The 17,908-nt window shown below is 36.9% G+C and overlaps 2 protein-coding genes across 3 annotated transcripts; both read left to right on the top strand.

The window, feature by feature from the left end:
• Nucleotides 1-1,417: 1,417 nt before the first annotated feature.
• On the top strand, nt 1,418-8,832 carry drc1 (dynein regulatory complex subunit 1 homolog (Chlamydomonas)). Its single transcript, XM_081377950.1, has 16 exons — nt 1,418-1,690; nt 1,795-1,879; nt 2,151-2,263; nt 2,414-2,597; nt 2,677-2,814; nt 2,980-3,066; nt 3,201-3,323; nt 3,468-3,607; nt 4,189-4,323; nt 4,404-4,734; nt 7,465-7,554; nt 7,808-7,903; nt 8,003-8,118; nt 8,203-8,355; nt 8,463-8,565; nt 8,643-8,832. The coding sequence occupies exons 1-16, from the start codon at nt 1,560-1,562 to the stop codon at nt 8,673-8,675; spliced, it is 2,058 nt and encodes a 685-aa protein (XP_081234076.1). The 5' UTR covers nt 1,418-1,559; the 3' UTR covers nt 8,676-8,832.
• A 5,550-nt stretch (nt 8,833-14,382) lies between these two features.
• kcnf1a (potassium voltage-gated channel, subfamily F, member 1a) lies at nt 14,383-17,663 on the top strand. 2 transcript variants are annotated; one of them, XM_081378426.1, is made up of 3 exons: nt 14,614-14,866; nt 15,134-15,219; nt 15,345-17,663. In XM_081378426.1, exon 3 carries the CDS (start codon nt 15,350-15,352, stop codon nt 16,826-16,828), a length of 1,479 nt encoding a protein of 492 aa, XP_081234552.1. In that variant the 5' UTR covers nt 14,614-14,866; nt 15,134-15,219; nt 15,345-15,349; the 3' UTR covers nt 16,829-17,663. The 2 variants fall into 2 exon arrangements, with proteins under 2 accessions (XP_081234551.1, XP_081234552.1); XM_081378425.1 differs by lacking the exons at nt 14,614-14,866; nt 15,134-15,219 and adding an exon at nt 14,383-14,521.
• The last annotated feature ends 245 nt before the right edge of the window (nt 17,664-17,908 follow it).

The following is a 17,908-nucleotide window of genomic DNA, read 5'->3' on the forward strand; positions in this document are numbered from 1 at the left end:
GTTTTCGCTGATGCTGTGAATGGGGATCATTTTGATATTTTCATCTGTACAAAGATAAAACTTTTCTGTTTTAGTAAGTAAAGTAAGTACTGTAAGTAAACTTTATTTATATAGCACCCATCACAGAAAGAATCACAGAGTGCTTTACAAGTAGCAAGTATACCATTTAAAAAGCATCATATAAACATAAAAACATAAAACATAAAAGCACAATCAACTAAAAGCTTGTCTAAATAGCAGTGTCTTCAACTGTTTTTAGTACATTGTTTTTGTCATGTAAACGTACTTTGTTTGGTTTTCCCTGTTCCTGTTTGCCTGTGTTCAGATCTGATCATAGTTTGTTCCCATGGTTTCTTATTACACACCTGTTCTGTTTCAGTTAATTAGCTTAATTAGAAATAAATTAGTGTATTTAAATCCTGAGCTCTCCTCCGTTCTTTGTCTTGCATTGAAGTTATGTTGGCGGTGTAGTGTTCATTTCTCCTGAGTTCATTAAAAGTATCTTCATCGTGCATTCTGCTCTTTTTGAATTGTTTATACGCTCACCGTTATAGCCAGAAAGTAACGGTTTGGTATTTCTTTCGTATTTCACACATTTGATTATATAAAATTATTTTTAAAATACACAAATGGCACACACACACACACACACACACACACACACACACACACACACACACACACACACACACACACAGATCAGTAAAAAATATTTAAAATACAATATACAGAACTATATATAGGCCTACAACATTTTACTATTAAGTTTCATAAATGATCAAAAATAATTCATAAAAATATTATATAATTATAAATATTCACAATAATAAAATAAATATTCCTAAATGATGAAAAAATATCAAAAAGTAGGCGTAGGGTGTAGGGGTGTAGAGATTTATATATTCTCCCAGATATATTTCTCCCATATTTTTGGAATAGAACATGTTAATTTTTACTCAACTGCACTTTGATTTTAAACTGTGGAACACCTTGGACTATGAACTGAAGTGCTTCAAAAGTGTTTGTAAATTTAAGAAATTGTAAAAGGAAAAAATACAGGAATGTTACAAGAAAAATGATGACTAACATGCTTAAAATGATGCTAATTAAGTGTAAAGATAGGTATTATTGAAAATGTTTGGTGTTTGGGGTGAGGATTGGGGTTGATCCATTCATAAAGCAGATGTTTTTTATTTTATTTTTTTTATTTTATATGTGCACAAATAAGCGACAGGTACCATAAGATTTTTTCTTCTTCCTGTTCCTTTTTTTTCGTTCATGCATGTTATGGATGAATGAATGAATGAATAAGCATTATGTATGACTTGTGCAATAAATAAATAAATACATTTTGTTTGTTTTTGTTGTGCAATGAGGAAATAAAATGGTTTAACAGCTAATTTTAGCATGATTGTGCGGACATGTGTTGCAGCCACTTCCGCTGTATCGTAGCAACGCCATTGTAAACAATGCTGGCACCATTCACCATTCGTCTTCTCTCTTTCACCCTCTCTTCATGATTTAATTATCCTTTCTAGTGGTTATTAAAGCAGCTGAACATGCACCAACCCGGACTTTTAGCAGGGGATGAGGCAGACGAGCCTGGGCCATCTGTTGAGTCAACAAACCAAGAGGAGAGAATAACAGCCCGTCGCCTCCGCATAGCCGCTCGATATGAGGCCGAAACGCGGTACACATTCATCTCATTATTCAGTTGTAATAAACATATACTTCTCAGACATTTAAGTAACTTATTCTGGTTTAATGGCACATTGTATTATTATTTTTTTGCAGCCAACAGCTTGGTGAAGATTCCCAGGGAAAGTTGGATATTAAAGAAACGAGGAAAAGTCAGAAGGAAGTGGAGCAAAGGGAAAGGGTCAATATATATATATATATTTAATATAAGGACGAAATAATTTATTTAGTATTATATATATTGCAATATGCTGTTTAATGATGGTCTGTTCAGATAATTAGCATTATCATACAAAAATGCAATAGCCTAACTGGCATGATAATTAAGAAATATCTTAATAATTAAGAGTATTGTAGATTTGAATTACTGTACTGTTCTGTACTGAATATTGTGCACATAAGAGGTAAGTTAGATCAGGTTTTCAGGATACTGTCCTCTTCTCTTTTTGCAGCACATGGCAAAATTAAAAGGTGATGGTCTAGAAATGGTGACCAACATTCAGGTAGCAGCAGACGCCAGAGAGTCCGACAGGAGAAAAGAACAAGAGGAGGCATGTCGACTGAGGTACATGCGATTAAACACTTTTTTTGTCTCCATAGACAATATCACTAAAATGTTTTACACTGGGAGAAACAAACAATATGACAATACGCCTTTGAAATTGTAATTCTGTGACATTTGTATTCACAATAAAAATCATTTGATTTTGCGAAGGAGAGAAATTTTGGAAAACGAGGCCAAATCCAGTCAGGAAAAGTTTGAGGAGATCACTCGCAAATGGACAGATGCTAAAATGAAACAGACCCCGCTAGATCTGAGAGATGCTCTGAACAACCAGCAACAACTCTGTGACCAGATTATAGCGGACAAGAATAAACTGATCAGTGAGCTACAGCAGGTGAACACACACACACACACACTTCTAACAAATGCATCAAGAAACATATAGACTCAAAATCAAAAGTGTTTGTGTGTAGGAGCTGAAGGCAAGCGATGATCGCTATGTGAAGGACCTGAAAAGACAGGCTAATGACATAGACCTGCTGACCGAGAGGATAGAAGAACAGGCCTCAAGTCTAAAAAAGTCAAACCGGGAGGACCTGCAGCTGATTGAGGTGTAGTACTGCCCCCTGCAGGCTGGAGGCCATTTTTGCAGATACAAATCTTTATTCCATCCTTCATCATTTTCTTCTGATATGTCGAGCAATATGCATAATGGAATAAATATGGATGCATACTATTTTCAATCATATACCATTTCTTTTCTGTGGACATTAAAGAACTCGTTTGATGAGGAGAGGATAACGTTGCTAACCAAACACAGGCAGAAATGGGAGCATCAGATGAAGGAACGTAATGAGAAAGAGGTACAGCATGTAACATGTAACACACACATGCACAAGGGAGTAAATCAGGGATCCGTTCTATTGATTGAAACCAATATGAATGTAAATACCTTTGATTGAAACCTTTTAGACAACAGATGCATATTTTTCTGCAGCTGAGGAACATGATGAAAGGTTTAAGTCTCCTTGAGGAGTATGAGGACTTGCTGCAGAAACTAAGGGTTCAGAAAGCTGAAGAATACAACATAAACAAAATCAGTTGGGATACAGAAGTACAGGTGAATTTGATATGGATTTAATGACAAGAATAACTAGGACAATAAGAATGTTACTGTATACTGCTTAGATGTAACTATACTAGATACAGTAATGCTATAGGTACAAATAAAACACTGATTCTGTGTGTATCTGTGTGTGTGCAGAATATAAGGAAGAATGTACAAGAGGTGAAGTTCAACTGCTTTGTGAAAGAAGAAACACTTCATTACAAATTTAAGATACTAAAGAAAGGAGAGGAAGAGAACACCATTTTAAAATCCCTGTTGAAGAGGAAAATCATTAGGTATTGAAAGTTTTACAGGTTAATCTTAGTACACTTTTTTTAAAGTGACGTCACTCTTCACTTTAGTGACAGTAAAGACATTTACATTATTGCAAAAAAAATGTATGCCAAATAAATGCTGTTCTATTTTTTTAGTTTAAGCAGCACAACTGTTTTCAACATCAATAATAATAAGAAATGTTTCTCAGCCTATTAGAATTACTGATTTTACTGTATTTTTCATCAAATAAACAGCAAAAACCCCATTATCTGCCCATTTAGGTTTCACTGTAATGCCTTACATTCTTGTGCAATAAATAAATGAGCTCAGCAAGAATCATTACCAAATACTTAAAGGTAAAGCGACACTGTAAAAAGTGAAACCCTGATCTAACCCTTTAAAAATGACTTTCATTATAGTAAGGTAGATTCAGTCAAAATGTATTTTATTTTTGACTTGAATAAAACATACCACCCAAAGCATATGTTACTTCAAAACACTTTTTGATAGAATGAAAAATTAGATACATCTGTGATTCTGATCAAGAATACCGATGCGTAGTATTCTTAACTTGTATTTAGAACTTATCTGAATTTTTCAGACTGCAAGATGTTCTTAACAACCTAAAGACTAAATGTGGCAATCAGGAGAAGCAGTCAAAAGCAGAAAACCAATCACTGAGCAATGACTACGCCCGCATCAAACAGCAGTACAAAGACATGCAGAAGAAAGCAAGGTGAGCAAACTTACATCATAATCTAGAAACACGTTCAGACAGTCCCTGGACATTCCTTGTGTTTGTGTGTGTGTGGACAGGCACTTTGCAGCGCTCGATGCCGAGCATTTTGAGAAGCTATGGTTGATGTATGAAGATGAGGTTAAGGCCCTGGCACACAGGGCGCTAGAGACTGACCGAATTATTCACGAGCAGCAGTTGGGTCTGGCTTGGGTGTCTCCTCTGGTCCCCTTCATGGAGCGCTCCGGCCCGATCAAACAGCAGACCTTCAGGACGGACACACAGACTGCTGCGGATATCCTGCAAGGCGAAACAAGAAGACATTCAGTGGACGAATCTGAGGGCCTGGAGGACACTACAGTTAACAGAAGCACAGTGAAGAGAATTCTGGAGCTGCTATGTGATGAAATGGTGAGTGTGTGTTTGTGGCTGATTCTTTAGTTAAGACACTTTTGGCTCTCTTGAAATCTTGAAAAATGTCTGTGTTAAAACATATATTGCATATCAATACAGGATCTTATCATGGCCTTAAAGTTGGCATGAAGCACAAATTGCGACAGTCTTGTCTTCCCTATTGTATATACAGACCCTTTCCTAAAAATTAGAATTTCATGGAAAAGTTTATTTATTTCCATAATTCCATTTAAAACGTTAAACTTCCATAGATTATAGATTCAGGGCCCACAACTTAAACGATTTCAAGTATTTAGTTGTTTATTTGTGCATAATTTGGGCTTCCAGCTCATAAAACCCACGAAAACAGGATTTCAAAAAATTAGAATATTACATGAAATCACACAGTAATCGCACAGTGATGCCATGGTCATTGAAGCAGGTTTGGGTTATTTTGGCAGTGTGGGCAGGTGCAAATCCTGCTGGGAAATGAAGTCAGCATCTCCATAAAGCTTGTCTGCTGAAGGAAGCATGAAGTGCTCTGGAATGTCCTGGTAGACGGCTGCGTTGAGTGGACAGCACAGTGGACCGACACCAGCCGATGACATGGCTCCCCAAACCAACACAGACTGTGGAAACTTCACACTGGACTTCAAGCATCTTGGATTGTGTGCCTCTCCATTCTTCCTCCAGACTCTGGGACCTTGGTTTCCAAATGAGATGCAAAATTTGCTCTCATCAGAAAAGAGGACTTTGGTCCACTGTGCTTTATTAAATCCAGAGTCAACGCAGCCGTCTACCAGGACATGTTCAGAGCACTTCATGCTTCCTTCATTTCCCAGCAGGATTTGCACCTGCCCACACTGCCAAAAGAACCAAAACCTGGTTCAGTGACCATGGTATCACTGTGGAATTACTGTGTGATTTCATGTAATATTCTAATTTTTTGAAATCCCTGTTTTCGTGGGTTTTATGAGCTGGAAGCCCAAATTATGTACAAATAAACAACTAAATACTTGAAATCGTTTAAGTTGAGGGCCCTGAATCTATAATCTATGGAAGTTTAACGTTTTGAATGGAATTATGGAAATAAATAAACTTTTCCATGATATTTTAATTTTTTGGAAAGGGTCTGTATATCAGAGTGAAACGGCTTCTTGAACAAGAAAAAATGTAGGACGGGACTTGATTTTGTCCATGGGGAATTGATTGGATTGTTGGATGGTTGTGGTTTGCTATTGCTGTGATGTCATGTGAGTGACAGGTTGTCCCGCCCTCGCACCAGTAAACACGTTATCAGATAAGAAAAGAGATGTTGTTGCAAGAGGGAGGGGAAGTTATTTTTGATTAAAGATTATGCGCATATGAATTAAATATGAAATAATGTTGTGCACGGATAAATCGTTAATAATAAATACTGCAATATTCCATAACGAAATAAGAATGATCCATTTTAATTTCATGGTGATTTTGATTTGGTCACCCTCATGTAATTCCAAACCTGTATGACTTTCATTCTTATATGGAACACAAAAGAAATATTTTAAGTTTAAACATAATTTTGTAATATTTATTATGTTTTGTCCATATTGTGAAGTCAATCGGCTCCAATGTTAAGACTCGTGTGTACAAAAGGTTTTAGTTCTTAAAGGGATAGTTTACCCAAAAATGAAAATTAGCCCATGATTTACTCACTCTGAAGCCATCCTAGGTGTATATGACATTCTTCTTTCAGACGAATACAATCGGAGTTATATTAAAAAATGTCCTGGCTCTTCCAAGCTTTATAATGGGAGTGAATGAGTGTATGTCTTTGGAAGTCCATCAAAGTACATCCATTCATGATAAAAGTGCTTGTGTAAGAAAAATATCCATATTTAAAACTTTATCAGCTAATATAACTAGCTTCCGGCAGACGGCCATACACATCAATTTACGCCAAAAGAGTAACCCTTGAACTTGACTCACAACGTAATGACTAACGCGGTTGCCCAGCCCTGTTTGTTTGAACCACGAGAGGCGTCAAAGCTTACGCTACTCCTACATCCTACGTCATACATCGTCAAGTGTTACTCTTTTGGCGTTAGTTGACTTGCGTAGGCCGTCTGCCGGAAGCTAGTTATTTTAGTCGATAAAATTTTAAATATGGATATTTTTCTTACAAGAACGCATCGCTTCACTTCAGAAGGCCTTTATTAACCCCCCTGGGCCGCGTGGAGCTCTTTAATCAGGGATGGATGCGCTTTGATGGACTTCCAAAGACATAAACCCATTCACTCCCATTATAAAGCTTGGAAGAGCCAGGACAATTTTTAATATAACTCCGATTGTATTCGTCTAGAAGAAGAATGTCATATGCACCTAGGATGACTTCAGGGTGAGTAAATCATGGGCTAATTTTCATTTTTGGGTGAATATCCCTTTAAGAAAAAAAAAATGCAAAGTAGAAACTCCTAATTTTAACAATTAAAAACACTTTAAATCTATAATAGAAGGGAAGTAAAATATTCTGGTAAGGAACGGGCCCAAAATAGTAAAACTCTTAAAAGAACAATAAGTAAGGAGACATCATAAATGATTTAAAGTGATTATAATCTATCCTTCAAATCTACAACAAAGATTTTCTTTTCAAAAATCTACAACAAAGTTTTTCTTTTCAAAATCCTCTATTTCAAAAATCACCATTGTATGTATGCGTTTTTATTTATAAACTATTGCGATATCTTATCATTTCTCTTTTTCTCTCAGGGGTTTCTCGTAGAGAGTAAACTGCTAAAGCTGTTGTCTCATCTGGAGAAGAATGAACAGTCCTTTATAAAGCTAGATGCCATTTTCTCGGTAAGTACAATTATACCTGTAATAAATGATTTTAATTGAGTTATATTAACATAATCTTATTTAAAATGCTTAAAAAAATTATAAACACAAAATCAAACTAATATTATATTTGTGAGCAGCAGAAGCACCAGAGGTACATCAGCTTAGATTGGAGGGCCTTCGAATGGAGGCCTTGGAGTAAAAAAAGTAGAGAACCACTCAGTTAGACAAAAAAACAGTCTAAGTTGATTTCTTCTGTCTTTTATGCACACAGGCAATAGGGATTGAGAGTGAGGTGGATGTGTATAAAATGGCTGAGTTCTTTATGAATTACAAACAACATGGCGGAGAGCAGAGGGAACAGATGGAGGTAAAAGTGGATCCCGTCACCTGAGTTCAACCTCTCACTGTGTTTCCACTCTGGAAACAAACCTAAACATGTTCCACTTCTCTTTTGTCTTTTTGTTAGGAAGAGGAGACATCCAGTGAGCAAGGAGAATCAGCTGAAGAACACTCTGACCTCATCCATCCTAATGACCTACTAGTGGCTCTGAAAGACTTTACTGCGCAACACTGCAGACCATAGTCAGTGCACTTGCATTTCAAACCTAAAAGTTTCTGTCATCACACATGTTCCCTGAAATCTGCTGTATGCTATTATGTGTCCAGTGATGTCCAGGCCTCGCCTAAGAGCAGTGTTTTGGGTTTGGAAATGAGAGATGACTCAGAGGATGAAGCATACTGGGAAAGCATAGCTAATGTCATGCCAGAGTCCAAACTCAAGCTCTGGGGTGCTATAGATACAGCTTTCAACAAGTACCAGTAAGTGTGCATTTCATAGCCAATCATTACAGCATATAGCACCCAAATCAAAACTTTGAATTTGACTTAAACCTGTATTAGTAATAATAAGGATGTTTTATCCTCAGCACTACACTGACTGAAAGGGCTGAGCTTCTAGTGGAAACACAGGATATACAACAACAGAATACTGAGCTCAGACAGCTCCTGCATCTTTATACATCCTCCAAGGTGACTGAGTGTTACATGATGTTAAGTTTCAGTTTGGCTGTTAGCTTCAAATCATCTAACTTGATTTCTCCTGATAGGCTTGTGCTGAGAGACCCAGACCACCAGAATGAGGCAGGTCACCATGTGATATAACTTGAGCTTGAACATTTAAATTGTGGTGCTGAAATACATATTTGCCATCAGATGCAGTGTTTTTTTTTTGTTTGTTTTTTTTACACTGATTTTTTCCCCCAAGGTATGAGTAAGAAATAAATCATTTTCAACACAAGAATCTGGACATGTTTATTTTGAGACATGAATTGATTACATTAATTTTTCTGTGGTTCCAGTGGAATAATTTGTATAATTTAACATTTTGTGTTATAGCAACTAAATGTGCAAATGTTCGTTTTATTTTGTTTTTATTTCTTTAATAACATTGGCTGATGCATCATCATCCTGTGCTTGCTAAATTTATCTAAATATTTTACATTTTTAAAGTAAATGAACATCGTTCTTAAGGGGGTCATCTTCACACATCTTTCACATTACCCGATATATTTTATATGAAACTTGGATTTCAAAAGACTCGAGCGCAATGGTCTAGCGCTGCAGAACTGTTGAAAAGCAGCACAGCATCGACTTCTTTGACACTTTTCGAGACTTTCTTCACAGATAACATGTAAGTTTTATCATAACTGCCTTTATATTTGAACATTCACATTCAGACAAGCTAATCAAAATGATCTGAAATGATTGCCTTCAGTATTGTTCATTAATGTCAAGTTGACATTAGTCAAAAGTAGCCGATTGTTCATTAATGACAGGTTCACATGGTTTTGATACATTTTTTTTTTGCCTAAACAATAGCTCTGATATTATTTGTAAATGTTTTTTTTTTTTTTTTTTTTTTTAACATTTTTGCCTAAATAATTTTGTACTTCATAATCGTTTCATGGTTTAAATTTAGCTGAAAAGCCTTTAACAATACACCTACCTTACCCTGAAAAATATCCACAAATTTTTACTAGTCACTGGCATGTTGCTTTTCATAACCTACAGTTCTGTCATTTTGTTTTAACTCTGGATTATCAGTTGAAATGTGGAAGTTCCGGAGGACTCGTTACGCGGACTGTAGCGAGGAGACGGGGATTGCTGTGAACATCGGTGGTGCCAAGCGTCCCTGCGGACGTGCACGAGCTTCAAGTGCACGATGCCGAGGGTAACCTGGTCACCCGATCCTTCACTCCATCGAGACGGCTTGCATCAGCTGGTTTACGGTGAAATATATTTTGCGATTCGTGTCCTCTTCCAACAAATTGCGTTTTATGATTTTCTTCATGAATATAATAAACATTCTAACCATCATGCCTTTTTACTTAGTGTTGATTCTGGACACTGCCATGATGGAGCTGGGCAATGTTCAGCAGGCAGCGCGGGTGTTGCGCGTCATGCGTATTGTGCGCGTCTTCAAACTTGCGCGTCATTCATCGGGTCTGCGAACTCTCGCAATAGCGCTTAAAGGCAGTCTGATAGATGGAGATGAGTCTGCTTCTCTTATACATGAGCGTGGGAGTTTCCCTGTTCTCGGCGTTGGGATACACAATAGAGGAGAGCCACCCGGAATCTATGTTCACCAGCATCCCACTGTCCTTCTGGTGGGCGGTAAATGCCATGTCCACAATGGGTTATGGAGACATTTACCCTAAAACCACACTAGGCAATTGTATCGCCGCTGTCAGTGTTATATTTGGCATCTTAGCTATTATGTTGCCACTTCAACTGATCATTAAGACTTTCGGCGCTATTTACAATAATCAGCATGAACTTGAAATCATAAGCAAGAGATCGAACTCAGCGTTACGTGCGGAGGATGAAGTGCAGGGGTGTCAGGAGGCTGGAGAAATCATTCGGTGTGACCGCGAAACGAAGTAACTTGTTACTCGGTGATACAGCAACCGTGTCCAAAGACCAATCTAAAAATGCAAGAACAACTAGAGAGTGATTCTTTATCAAATTCACAATAATAGCTTAGGAAATTAAACCGATGATAGACAGTTCACTGTGAGTTCAGCCTGATCTATATATCTATGAATTGTATGTATTTATATGTATGTATGTATGTATGTATCTGTCTATATACCAAATTATTCACGTCTGATCACTTAATAAAGTGATCCATCTTTTGTTTGAAATCACTTTGACAACAAGTGCATATTTTTCTCCAGCTGAAGAACATGACGCAGGGTTTACTGTATAAAACCTATCCTATTTGTTATCTATACTGAAATGATATATTCTCAACACTGCAGTTAAAATTTTATGTTGACGTTTTGGGATGAAATAAAACATTTTAACACTGGACAAACATGTGAGCAGCGTATGGACTGCAAAAGCTAGTCAGTCTTTTCCCAATTTTATCACGTGGCACAAGTTGCTGCCTTGCAGTGTCAACTTTTCGAAACTAGAGGGAGATATTTTAACATAAGATCGAGGTGAAGTGTGCGTATATACAACTGGGGGAATGCTGTTGACACAAAGGACACGCAGAAATTTCTAAAATATTTTCTAGCGTGCACTTATTTGTATTGAGAGGAGAAAGCAGTGTTTTACACAAGAAAATATTATTTGTTGGGGAATTAACATTTCTCTCAAATCAAAATAGTATATGAAACAAATTTATAAGTGCAAAAATTTAACAAAGTGTAAATGCCATAAGATGTCGAAGACCTAGTATTTTGAAATGTACTTTTATCAGTTATAACTTGGGCTGTAACGATGCACCAAACGTGTTTGTTGGAGAGAAAAAAAGAGAGATTTTGAGAAAAAAAAGATATTTTTATTAAATAACATTAGGAAAACCTGTATAAACTGAACACCAAAGAACAATATCAACTATGCAAATTATTAACAATATACCTAAGTAAAATAAATAAACAGCCAAAGCAATAACACTTCTGTTTTCTGTGTAACAAAATACTGTTGAAAAACAGACATAACTAAACTCCATTGTGGAGATAATTTTCAATCACAGATTTCAATATTTGGTTGGGATGAGTCACTGAGTATTTAATTATAGAATATTGAATAGGTTGTGCGATTATTATCTAAAAAATACTCCATGTTTTCGGTGCTGATGCGTGGTGAAGCGTTCATGTAACATGTAAGGGTGGCGCTGCCAATAACGCACCTAAAAGCTGTCACAAAAAAACGGCAAAAGTAATGATTATGAATATGTCAAATATAGCAAGGAGACATTTCAATTGTTTATTAATTTGTAAAAAAAGTGTTTTCTGTGTCAGTGTCGGCTGCAAAGATAAAGTTGACGATGCTGACTCGCGATCTTTGCAGTAACGCTCCAGAGAGAAATGCACATTTCATAGGGATTACACACTGTAAAAAGTTTAACTATTATTTACTCAATTTTATTGGTGAAACATTTTTACACTCAAAAAAATTGAGTAAATTTTAAAGCTGTGAAATCAATGAAATATACTGTATGAATTGAGTAAATGCAAGTAAAAAAATTAAGTAAATCTGAGTAACTGCATCTGGTACATTAACAAATAAAATTGAGTAGAAATAATTTAACATTTAAACATTAAAAAAACAATATTTATGAGTAATATTAACTGTTTTTATTAATGAGTAATATTAACTTTTTTATTTTCTCTAAACCTTTGTAAAATAGTACTCCAGACAACCACCAGTATACATTACATTGGCCTTTATTTTCAATGAGTACAGCAATACAGCACATTTTAGACTGTTTTTTCATGTATACAATATTGCCTGCATTTAAACTTATTTAACAAGTAAAAATGAAATATTTAAACATTCAGGTAGCCTAATTCAAGTGTAATCAACCACTCTGTTATCCAATATCCACCGAATCTGCGCTGGTCCTCATGCCGGAGACAGACTCGCCTCTGCGGGTGAACTTTGAACTTCATACCGCCGTCCTGCGTTTCACTCACAGTCACTGTCTGAGGCACAGCCGAAATATACTGCGAGCGACTGACATAACCTGCCAATAAACAAAAAGTGATAGTTCTGAGGACATTTTATCATCCAAATGATAATAATTATATTCATTATCATTATGAAAGTCATATGTTTATGCAAAGCGTTTCAATCACGCAAAAAGACAAACGCGGCTCTCGTCTCGTTTAGGTGTCGAATTACGCCTCTGTATGTTGTTTTGCATTAAATATGATTTAAAGCACAGTAATGATTTTATAGATAAAATAAAACATACACCAACCTGAATTTCACAGTGAAAATGCACCAAATCTGCGACGCTGAGAAGAGAGCTGTTGTTCTGGAGACTGGAGAGTTCAAACAGCCCGCGCTCACTCCAACCGTCGAGTTTTCGTCACGTCAGAGGGTGGGGGAGGGAGGGGGCGGGGGGGGGGGCATTGTTTTAATTGAGTAAACTTACTCAATTTTAAGAGCGTGTTAAATATATTAATAATATTGATTTGAATTAAGTAATTTTTTTGTTTCTTGAAACAGATCAGTTTAATTAAACATTCTCAAATATTTTGATAGAAATTTCACATCTATATTAAGTATATTATAAAGAAATAATTGGTTAGTTAAATACTAAATTATTTTATTGAAAAAAACTTAAATATATCTGTAAATTTTAGATAAAATTAACTGTTGGATTTTTACTCAATTATTTTGGTATGTTTAACTCAAACAATCAAGTAAACGATATACAGAGATTTTATTAAGTTAATAAAGTTAAAAATTTCTGTAATATTTACTAAGCCACAGAATTATTTTTTACAGTGATAAGCAGAGAGCATGTCTGTTTTCTTTCATTTTGTTTAAAAGTACACATTTCAAGCTTTCTATATTTCTCAGGTCCGTGAGGCAAGTATCTTATACGCTGAGTTTCGATCGGTTCATTTATGAGACGAGTTCCAGTTCCAGTTCACGCGCCGGCGCCTCGGTGTCCTGATTATGGACACCTGATTATGATATGCCTGCTATATATATCTTATTTATTAAATCCAGGTAATTGGTTGATTAAACATTGAGTAAAAGTAAGATACACAAGATACAAGTAATATTTTAGTGCTGCTTTCAGAGCGGTCACGTCCGTAACTGAGAACTGTCACGTCCGTAACATTGTTTTTTCCTCAAATGCGAACACGAAAAATAAAATAAAATAAATATTTAATGTTCTGTGGAGAGCCAACCCTTCTTCATCCGGTGGGTAGCCTAGTATTACTTTTGATTTGCGCAGTGTAATTCACAGAATTACTAAAAAATATTTTGCCACCTAAAAGTGAAATATTTTTTGTGTCACGTCCGTTACGGTGTATTGTAGCTACATGTGTATTTCCCTCATATTAAATATAAAACGCATGTGTAGACTGATATTTTTCTAATGTTTGGACTCCTTTATTGAGGGAGTATGGATATATAAACAGACGTTTCAATATATTGGTATTAAATTCATTTTCTGAGAAGTTATATTTCAAGTTTTGACTGCAAAAGTCACGTCCATAACGCTGGAATTGCCCAATAGTAATTTAAAGATGTGGTAGCATTGGATCTGGACGGGAAGGATAACTCTGGGAGTTGGAAGGGGACGGGGTGTGTCGCGTGTGCCTTCTCACACCGCGACACAGGTTCGTGGATCTGAGTGTCGCGATTTCGTTTTCATATTACAGCCCTAGTTATAGCCTAACCACTTTAAGAGAGTGTATGCCTTATGACTGCATGAGTAGCAGACTTTTCAGGTCCTTCAATCAGAAAACATAAATTAGGACTCTCTCCACCCCTCCCATCACGTCTGCTCTGCACACACACACACACACACACACACACACACGCACCTTAGTTTTGCTCCTCTCACCAATCATGTTGCGCTCTTTCGGACTTATTCAACTCTACACACGGACATGCAGTTGAAGTCAGAAGCTTTCTGAGACTTTCTTCACAGCTTTTGCCCCAAATATAAGTAAGTTTAATAACAACCGAACCTTTACGTTAGAACATAATTTATAAAGTGGAGCGCGCTAGACCTTATATTAATGCGAAAAACACGACTTTTTTTCAGGCTCAATCATTACAGGCTAATGATTTAAATATATTTGAATAATGTATTGAATTCTTTCATAAAACATCCGTTTTACAACATTTTAAAATAATATTCAAGTGTGCAAAATTAGTTTCTGTCCTCTTTCTTGGCTATTTACATTTAGGTACGGGGAAACCGGGACTAGTTGTCACTCACATGTGGAAGTTGTCGCGGCTGTAATGCTAATCGTATTTTTGACTGGATAATCAAGAAGGTGAATTCAGGGTGAGTGGGATACTTCTTGCCAATGAGATGATTTGGAAAGTGTCCCAATCAACCTGAAATACACCCCTATTTTCAAGTGAAAACAACTTCTCTCGGGTAGGCTATAATTTCCCATACTTGTCAGATCGGGGCAAGTTGTCATTAGAATTTTAAATGTTATACATTTATACAATATATGATTTACAATATATAATAAATTTTACCCATAAAATTATTTGATATTTACGTTTCCTTTTTATTTTGTTGTATTATAAATTTGAATGGCAGGTTTCATTCTGACAACTTAACGACGTATAGTATGCCCTGCTGTTGGCGAATGTCAAGATTTTCACAAATTCTCACAGCTTAAAAAAGTATGTGGCAGTATAGCACCGGTCTCTCTTAGAATATGTTGCTAATGGACATGTTACTTTTTATAACTTAAGGTCCTCTACATTAAAAATGATTATTTTTTGTTTTGTTTAAAACGGTATTGTAGATGACATGTGGGAGTTCTCAAGGACTCGTTACGCGGACTGTAACGGCTCAGAGGCGAGCGAGGAGACGGAGATTGCTGTGAACATCGGTGGTGTCAAGCACTTTCTCTACGGAGACGTGCTGAACCGATATCCCGAGACGCGTTTGGCTCAGCTGGTGAACCGAGCCACGGATTCCACACGAGAAGATCTTTCTGCTCTCTGCGATGACTACGACGACTTAAAGCGAGAGTTTTACTTCGATAGAGACCCAGAGGCTTTTAAATGCATCCTAGAGCTGTACTACTACGGAGAGATTCACATGAAGCGAGGAATCTGTCCCATGTGCTTCATGAGAGAGATGGACTATTGGGTGATCGACACGGAGTATCTGGATGAATGCTGCATTAGTAGTTTAAATGAGGTGGAGACTGAGCTGGCGGAAATAGCAGAGAAGGTCAAGACTATCCTGGACGACCTGGAAGGTGATGCAACGCTCACTAGAGGCCAGAGGTGCCAAGCGTTCCTGTGGAAGCTCATGGAGAAACCAGAGTCATCTTTAGCAGCGCGCGTAATCGCTGTTGTGTCGTTCGCGTTCATCCTGCTCTCCTCAGTGGTCATGTGTGTTAGCACCATCCCGGAGTTGCAAGTGCAAGATGGCGAGGGAACCCTGGTGGAAAACCCGACCTTTGAGTCCATCGAGACGGCTTGCATCATCTGGTTCACCGTGGAATATATTTTGCGCCTCGTGTCCTCTTCGAACAAATTGCAGTTTGTGTTTTCCTTCATGAATATAATAGATATTCTAGCTATCATGCCTTTTTACGTAGTTTTGATTCTTACGCATTTGGGCACTGCTATGATGGAGCTTGCCAACGTCCAGCAGGCAGTGCAGGCGTTGCGCATCATGCGCATTGCGCGCATCTTCAAACTTGCGCGCCATTCATCCGGTCTGCAAACTCTCACCTTCGCGCTCAAAAGCAGCTTGAAAGAGCTGGGTCTGCTGCTCATGTACATGAGCGTGGGGGTTTTCCTGTTCTCGGCACTGGGATACACAATGGAGCAGAGCCACCCAGAGACCATGTTCACCAGCATCCCACAGTCCTTCTGGTGGGCCATCATTACTATGACTACTGTGGGGTATGGAGACATCTACCCTAAAACCACTCTGGGCAGGTGTAACGCCGCTGTCAGTTTTCTGTGTGGCGTAATAGCCATCGCGTTGCCAATCCACCCAATTATTAACAACTTCGTCATTGTTTACAGTAAGCAGCGCGTACTTGAAACCGCTGCCAAACATGAGATCGAGCTCATGGCGTTGCGCGCGAAGGAGGAAGCGCAGGAGTGTTCGGACTCGGAGGCTGGAAAAACGACTTCGACTGACAACAGCTCGGTGTGTAACAGTGCTGCTATGAGCGCCTCACAAAGTGACACATATATCCCCTTACTTGGTGAAACAGCAACTGTGTCCAAAGTCCAACCTGCCCACAAACGCAAGAAAATGTAGATCAATCAATATGAACAGTTCGCTGTGATTACAGCCTGGTAACGGACTAAGCTCGATATCTATCTATCTATCTATCTATCTATCTATCTATCTATCTATCTATCTATCTATCTATCTATCTATCTATCTATCTATCTATCTATCTATCTATCTATCTATCTATCTATCTATCTATCTATCTATCTATCTATCTATCTATCTATCTATCCTGTAGTCTATAACCTCCAACTCCAAGTCTCTGTTCAGAAAATAATCAAATAAATGATTAGTTGCTAATGGTAAATACAACTTATTTAATCATTCATTAACATTAAAGGAACATTAAAGTAAAACAATGCAGAAGTAAATGAAAAGGATTTAACATAATTGTAGATGACATATAATTCAAACTAAAACGATTTGCCAAAAAAGAGCAAAAATCATCAATAATTTCAATCTTATTAACATCAAAAGATTAAAGACTCTTTGTCTCTGACAATATCTTACAGTAATATCTGACTGGTCTTTTAACTGAACAAGCCTTAAGGAAGAAAAACGACTATGACTTTAAAATGCAATTAGTGTACTCTGAGGCATTAAACAACAATCACATTTGTTTACATTTTTGTAACATCATAAACATCACACATGTTTTAATGGTCTTCAAAATAAAATGATTACCTGATTTACTTTTCTTTCCACATCAAACCATTCTCCTCAGCGAGGTTGTACTTATTTGTACTTAATGCCATTTGACATTAAACAACATCAACTGATTGTTTAAATTATTATTATTACTATTTTTATTTAGCTTGACCAATGGCAATAGTTCAAAACTAAAGCAAAACCAGCAAACGATATGTTTTTTACTGTGGTGACTGAATGTGCATGCTACTATGCTAATTTATGTCTAAAACCTTGTTGTAGCTATTACAATTTGATGTTTCAAATACATCAACTTTTTTAAAGGGGTGGTTGATTATGATTTCACTTTTCTAACTTTAGTTAGTGTGTAATATTGCTGTTTGAGCATAAACAATGTCTGCAAAGTTGCAATGCCTTAAAGTTCAAAGCAAAGGAAGATATTTGCTTTTAAAGAAA

This window comes from Scardinius erythrophthalmus (genome assembly GCF_964197995.2).
Source record: "Scardinius erythrophthalmus genome assembly, chromosome: 11".
NCBI lineage: Eukaryota > Metazoa > Chordata > Actinopteri > Cypriniformes > Leuciscidae > Scardinius > Scardinius erythrophthalmus.

Coding starts and splice junctions, on each gene's coding strand:
- kcnf1a (XM_081378425.1), top strand. CDS start 15,350: ATGTGGGAGTTCTCAAGGACTCGTTACGCGGACTGTAACGGCTCAGAG.
- drc1 (XM_081377950.1), top strand. CDS start 1,560: ATGCACCAACCCGGACTTTTAGCAGGGGATGAGGCAGACGAGCCTGGG. Junction 4,735..7,464: donor AGCTGCTATGTGATGAAATG/GTGAGTGTGTGT, acceptor TTTTTCTCTCAG/GGGTTTCTCGTAGAGAGTAA. Junction 8,356..8,462: donor ACAGCTTTCAACAAGTACCA/GTAAGTGTGCAT, acceptor TTTTATCCTCAG/CACTACACTGACTGAAAGGG.